General features: G+C 34.1%; 1 protein-coding gene across 1 annotated transcript; it reads right to left on the reverse strand.

Moving 5' to 3' along the window:
- Positions 1–7,002: 7,002 nt before the first annotated feature.
- LOC137631086 (SUMO-interacting motif-containing protein 1-like) lies at positions 7,003–7,539 on the reverse strand. The gene has a single exon (XM_068362712.1). The coding sequence runs from the start codon at positions 7,537–7,539 to the stop codon at positions 7,003–7,005; it is 537 nt and encodes a 178-aa protein (XP_068218813.1).
- Positions 7,540–7,935: the final 396 nt, after the last annotated feature.

The following is a 7,935-nucleotide window of genomic DNA, read 5'->3' on the forward strand; positions in this document are numbered from 1 at the left end:
AAAGGTAGAAAGATGACCCCGTTTAAGGTCTACATTGCCAGAGTCTTAAAGGTCGATGAAGGTGGATATGAAGTGTCATTTCTGAAAGAAAAAAGTGATGGCTTCTACATAATGCCAGAAATTGAAGAAGTGTCCTATCCACATCATCGAGATGAGATAGTTGTTCTAGAAAACCCAGAACAAGTATATAGAAATCGTGTATATGGGTTTTCATTTCCATCTAATATAAAAACAATACTCATCTTACACCTAGCACAATTAAAATGAAAATATTGTAACAGATTTTTTAGTTCATTTTCAAACTGTCCAAAGAATTTCAGTCATAAAGTGTATTTTTTTCTAATGAAGGTACTAGTATAAATACTGTTTTTTTTTTCTTCTATTGTATTTAGGTAGTTAATATATCACATTGAATCCCATGGGAAGTGGCAAAGAGTTTCCAGGTCAAACAATTTATTATTTATTTTACTATCAATAACTATGCAAATATTTTTCTTAATATTCATTAAGAATATTCCAGTAAAATAGCAGTTTGCTAATTTTTTCTTTTATACTCGCTTTTGTTTGTGTGAACACTGTATCTCATGTAGTTAAGTGTAGAACTGTACACTCAATATAGATGTGATACTTCAAAGAACAGGATATCAAAATACCGAGTTTTGTTGAAAATAATTAATACAATTTTTCTTTTTTCTTTTTTACTGTACTCGCAACATTTTTCATTTGTATATGCCTTCCCCTACGTATACCATGTCAAGTATATCTCTTTTGTATTGTGCATTGATGTTACTCAACCTATAAAGCTATTTTACAAGGTGGAAACATGATGTCAAACACATATTTTGCTTTTTTATTACTATTTCCCATAAATTCCACATGGAAGCTGTGATAATGCAATTGAAACTCTTTGAATCATAAATGAGCAAATAAAGCAATGAATGAGGTCTAACATATTCAAAGGAGACTTGTGTAGCTTTAGGAACTTCAGAGTTATGAGTGAAAGAGTACCTAATGGACAGGGGAGAGTACATATTGGGCATGCCTGAATAATAAGTATGCATCAAATTTAGTGACCATTTTCTCAGCATGGCTTTACAATATCTACAATTTCTTTACATAACATGAAACTACAACCATTTCTTAATAACCTGTACAAATATCATATTCATTGCGCTCATTGTAAGGCGGACATAGCCTCTAGAGTAAAAAAATCCATGATTTTGTGCGTACCTATTGGTACGCTTACCTAGATCTACGAGAAGTTGCAAGAGGTCTGGGAACCACTCTGTGTGATGCCATAGTGTAGATACAAGGGTCATCAATAGATCTTAGGACGCTCTTGTTTTGTTGAACAGTCTTCTCATCAGACAAAACGGGGGAAAAGCGTAAACGTTGGTGTTGTCCCACCGTTGCTGGAATGCATCTTGCCATACAGCTTGAGGGTTCGGGACTGGAGAACAGTGCAGCGGAAGCTTGCTATTCAGATATATATATATATATATATATATATATATATATATATATATATATATATATATATATATATATATATATATATATATATATATATATATTTTGATAGAATCTGTAATTTATCTACAAAGACACTTCCCCTTCAAGTTTAGGGATAGTTTACATAAAATAAAAGAAATATATATTTTTTTCATGGAAATATAGAAGAATTACGATAATATTCAACATTAAACTTTTCAAATTTAAAGTTTCTTGAATATTAATATTCTTAATTTCAGGAAAATGAAAATAAATTGAATAAATTAACTTAGTAAATCCGTCTCCCAATCGGCTGTGTTAAATGAAATTACTTGGTCGCATTCAACTTAATTTTCAATAATTAGTTAATTAACTGACCTCTGCCCTCTTGTTCTAGTTCCCATCAGCCATTCAATTTTGTTGGTCTCCCTGACAATGGGATCAAAATTTCACCCCCCCCCCCACAAAAAAAAAAATATATATATATATATAACATTACTCCTCTGCTCTAGCTGGGGACACCAATCACGCGAGTCATCATTTCGAGAATTATAATTATCCTTTTTTTTTATTTTCTCATTATTTTTATGAATTTATTATCATTGTAACTTATTATTTATGATAATTTGTAATCTATACAAATTAGCTTTGATTTCATTCTAGTCGTTTCAGATTTTACTACATATAAGTGGGTACCTTGATTGTTAAAATAATAATAATAATAATAATAATGATAATGATAATAATAATACTAATATCAATTTTGTTGGTCTCCCTGTCAATGGGAATATTAAAAATGGACGCTTTTCTTCTGATTAAGGAGGGACAGTACAGTTACATACACATGAATCTCTTTTCTCTCTAATGTTTATTTCACTGCCAAAGTGGGAACTTATATAGAAAACACTATGAGTATTATTCAAATATCATTTCAGTATCTCTTCACCACCCAGCTACAATAAATTCTTTGCCTTCACTGTTAGATAAAATACCGTAAATTTAATCGGAAATTCTCCGTAAAAATATACTGTTCTCAACTGTATTTCAGTAAAATACAGGCGACCGTAATTTTACATTAGTTTGTTATGATCTTTTACGGGTTGGTAACCGTAATTTCACTCCTTTACATCAATATATCAGTTTTAGAATGGTTAGAAAACCACTCTTAGAAAAACCCAGTAATCTTAATCGGAAATTAACCATAAAAATATACTGTTCTCAACTGTATTTCAGTAAAATACAGGCGACGTAATTTTACCTTACCATTTTTTAATGCAAATCTTTAACAGTGCAGTAAGCAGAATTCAGACGTGTCGCTCCTTAACTTCAAACCCTTTATATCTTAAGTTCTCTCTCTCTCTCTCTCTCTCTCTCTCTCTCTCTCTCTCTGTCTCTCTCTCTCGCTTCTAATGTTGTGTTTTTACGAGCTTATAATATCTAATGATATGCAGATAAAACATCAGTTTAACGAAGCATAAAACCAACAGATGACTATATCTTTGGGATAACGTTCGAAAATAATTATGTTTTTATAGAGAGAGAGAGAGAGAGAGAGAGAGAGAGAGAGAGAGAGAGAGAGAGAGAGAGAGAGATGTCTATGTCTTCCAGACAAAGGAGACCTACAGAACAAAACATAGTCTGAGAATATCATATCCATGCAGACGCAATCATATGAGAAAAATAGGGGGGGGGGGGCGAGGTATACGGCAGGGGAAAGTGAGGAAAGAGGGACTCAGGAAGGGGAGAGTTTCCTTAAAAGGTGGAGGGGGAGACAAGGAAGGAAGAAGGGGTTGGGGGGGGGGGGGGGTGAATTCCAATCTGTTTCTAGCAGGCCTCTGGTAAATCCACCGGTGCCTTGCACTGTGAAATTGGGAATTAGTCCACAGAAAATCTCTTGATAGGTTTAGCAAAGGAAAGGTGGGGGGGGGAGGGTCATAGGTAGGTAGGAGAAGGGGGGTAGGTAGGAGAAGGGGGGAAGCGAGGGGGGGGTGGGGGTGGACGAGGATGCTATAAGACTCAATAGTAGATTGAGACAGTTGTAAATAGAGTAAGAAATAGGAGTAGGAAGAAGTCAATGGATGTGGAATAGGATAAATAAAATGAATGAAATTATGAGGAAAACGAATGTCAGTCATTCATATCTTACAATAGAAATTACATCTATAAATTATGAAGAGATAAAGACATTGGATTTACCCATTGAAATACAATAATAGTAATTCTATCTCTTAAATATTTCTATGACTAGTTCACTGTTTCAATAACGATATAGATATTGGCGTATATTGGTAGGCGAAGTTCACAAATTGAAACACGTATAAACAATCATTTAATATAGTGCCAAATTACAACCAAATATATACAGATATATATATATATATATATATATATATATATATATATATATATATATATATATATATATATATATATTGCACAACGAGAGAATTTATTAACATAACATATTGCAAAGAGCTTTCGGATTCACTCAAACGGACACATGAACGAAAAGAAACACTGGGGTATACAATATGACGATAAATAAAATACAGAGTTGACTAAAATGAAAAATGTTTCTTTCGCACTCTAAGCAGAGGTGGGCCAAACTTGTTTGATGCAAGAAGAACTCAGGGTGTCAATCTTAATGTGTTTTTTTTTTCGGGTGTGTCAAGGAGGGAATGATGAAGCAGCTTATTCTAATGATTAATGGTGATGATATATTCTGCGTTCAAAGGCATTTGTTGCTTGTCAGTATTATCATTTGCGCTTCTGTACTTCAAGATACTGTACATTGGTATGACTTATTCATGTATACTTATAGCTGGTTACTACTTTGTTTACTTAATTAATTATTATTAGTAGTATTGTTAGTATTATTATTATTGCTATCCAAGCTACAATCCTAGCTGGCAAAACAAGATACTATAAGCCTAAGGGCTCCAATAGGGAAAAATAGCCCAGTGAGGAAAGGAAATACATAAATGATAAGAACAAATTAACAATAAATTATTCTAAAAACAGTAACAAGGTCAAAACAGATATGTCATATAAAAACTATAAATGGTGTTATCATTATAAGATTATTAATATTCAAGCTAGTTTTCTTTTCTTAATACTTAATATACACCTGCTTAGTCTGAGATAAGATGCATTTACCAGAAATGCCAACAGAAATTACAACAATAATAATAACATTTGCATAATATATCGAGGTTAAAACGGCATTTAACATGCAATGGTTCTTAATAATGGGGTTGCAAGAAATCGTGATTCTTCTCGGAAGAATTTCATTTTCGAATCATTTACTGTTTCTTCAATGGGACTTTTTTTTTTTTTTTAGACGAGATTAATCATCGCTACTTTTTCTTTTTTTTTAATCTTAACTTTGTTCTAACTTTTTTCTGTTTATATAATCGTTTCCCTGAATAGTCTTCTTTTGCGCTTTCCCTGTTGACTGGCTTACGTCATTGGTAAAGTCACGAGAGAGAGAGAGAGAGAGAGAGAGAGAGAGAGAGAGAGAGAGAGAGAGAGAGAGAGTTTTCTGACATGATGATGCCACAAACAGAAAAAGAGAGACAAGAGATTCTGCCTTGATGAAGGAATGTTTTCTGACATGCTGATGCCACAAACAGAAAAAGAGAGACAAGAGATTCTGCCTTGATGAAGGAATATATCTGTTGCTTCCAGTCTCTAATTACCTCAAAGGCATGCAAGAAGATATGAAAGCAAGCAAGCAAGCAAGCATTCCGAGAGCGTGTGCTTCTCCATCAAGCAGTTGCTGCCCGGATTCAACTCTTTTGGCAGAGTCTAAGGAGGAGCTATGGAGGGGAGGGGGGGGGGACTTGAATCCACCAAAGAGTAAAGCTTCAGAAATATTAATAAGAGTAATAATAGCAATGTTCCGTTCTCAATTATGTGTTTGCAAAGGCTGCATACGAGAGGTGTTACTATTTAATTCCAATGGTAAATGAAATGGTATGACCTGAGGTGAAATGTTAGCTGGGAGATTAGATGACAATCCAATATATCAATAACATATATATATATATATATATATATATATATATATATATATAACATACATATACTGTCTATATATGTGTATATATATGTATGTATACTATACACACACACACACTATATTATATATATATATATATATATATATATATATATATATATATATATATATATATATATACATATACTGTCTATATATGTGTATATATATGTATGTATACTATACACACACACACTATATATATATATATATATATATATATATATATATATATATATATATATATATATATATATGTATGTATCTATATATGTACATATATATATATATATATATATATATATATATATATATATATATATATATATATATATATATATATAAATCCATTCCTATCTCGCCTTTAGTAAGATGAAGGAAATGTTTCAAAGTACAAAATTATCTATCTATATATATATATAGATATATATATATATATATATATATATATATATATATATATATATATATATATATATAAACATATCTTGAAAATCAATAGGTTCTGCTATCGTAACACTGACTAAGATTTGATACACAGTTAAAACGTGTTTCATGTTAATCTTACCTTATCGAATTTTACAGGAATGTATATTTAGTTCCTTTACAATGAAAGAAAATCGTAAAAGAACAACGACACCTTTTTAAAGGTTTTTTAAAGGTCACTCATGAATGACAGAGGCAAGGGACAGTGACATTGCCCCTAGCAATCAGGACAATGCCCGAGAGACTGACCATATATAATATGATCAGCGCCCAAGCCTCTCTCCACCCAAGCTAGGACCAGGGAGGGCCAGGCAGTGGCTGCTGATGACTAAGCAGATAGACCTATAGGCTCCCCCAAACCGCCCCAACCTTAGCTCACAAGGATGGTAAGGTTGCAGATACTAATGGCACTAACGAGTCTGAGCGGTACTCGAACCCGCCCACTGGCAAACACCAGGCAGAGACGTTACCAATCCTCGGATGCACCTCTGCTCTGAACGAGCTCCCTGGTCCCAGCGACAGGTCATATTGCTCTCTTTTCAGTACATAAAACAACCCAGAATTCACATCAAAATGTAACTGATGTGTTACTAAATTATCATGGATATTCGAAACGTGAATTAAATGAAGATATTAACAGACGATGTTGCAAAGACTCCATCACATGTTGCAAAGACTCCAGCGCATATTGCAAAGACTCGAGCACATGTTGCAGACTCCAGCACGTATTGCAAAGACTCCAGCACATATTGCAAAGACTCAAGAACATGTTGCAAAGACTCCAGCACATGTTGCAAAGACTCCAGCACATGTTGCAAAGACTCGAGCACATGTTGCAGACTCCAGCACGTATTGCAAAGACTCGAGCACATGTTGCAGACTCCAGCACGTATTGCAAAGACTCCAGCACATATAGCAAAGACTCAAGCACATGTTGCAAAGACTCGAGCAAATGTTGCAAAGACTCAAGCACATGTTGCAGACTCCAGCACGTATTGCAAAGACTCCAGCACATATTGCAAAGACTCAAGCACATATTGCAAAGACTCAAGCACATGTTGCAAAGACTCAAGCACATGTTGCAAAGACTCTGTCATATGTTGCAAAGAATCCATCATATGTTGCCAAGACTCCAGCACATATTGCAAAGACTCCAGCACATATTGCAAAGACTCCATCACATGTTGCAAAAACTCTTGCACATATTGCAAAGACTCCATCACATGTTGCATAGACTCCAGCACATATTGCAAAGACTCCAGCAAATGTTGCAAAGACTGCATCACATATTGCAAAGACTCCCGCATATATTGCAAAGACTGCATCACATATTGCAAAGACTCCCGCACATATTGCAAAGACTGCATCACATATTGCAAAGACTCCCGCACATATTGCAAAGACTCCCGCACATATTGTAAAGACTCCATCACATATTGCAAAGACTCCCGCACATATTGCAAAGACTCCATCACATATTGCAAAGACTCCTGCACATTCATCGATTTTTTTCATGCCTTTCCTCGATCCAAAAGTCTTTGGGGGAAAGTTATCACATCTACCAGGGAAGAAAGAATTGCAAAAAAAAAAAATGGTTAAAGTTTTCGCAAATGACGCAAGTAATCTTCACTGCCAATTGCATTCAGAAGAGTCGAAAAGAGTCATTATTGCCGAAACAAGAATGTCTAATTCAATTCATAAGCAGCTCTTCTAGGAGAAGGACACTCCAAAAATCAAAGCATTGTTCTTTAGTCTTTAGGGTGCCATAGCTTCTGTACCATGGTCTTCCACTGTCTTGGGTTAGAGTTCTCTTGCTTGAGGGTACACTCGGGAACACTATTCTATCTAATTTCTCTTCTATTGTTTTGTTAAAGTTTTTATAGTTTATATGGGAAATA

Source organism: Palaemon carinicauda, chromosome 3 (assembly GCF_036898095.1).
Source record: "Palaemon carinicauda isolate YSFRI2023 chromosome 3, ASM3689809v2, whole genome shotgun sequence".
Taxonomy (NCBI): Eukaryota; Metazoa; Arthropoda; class Malacostraca; order Decapoda; family Palaemonidae; genus Palaemon; species Palaemon carinicauda.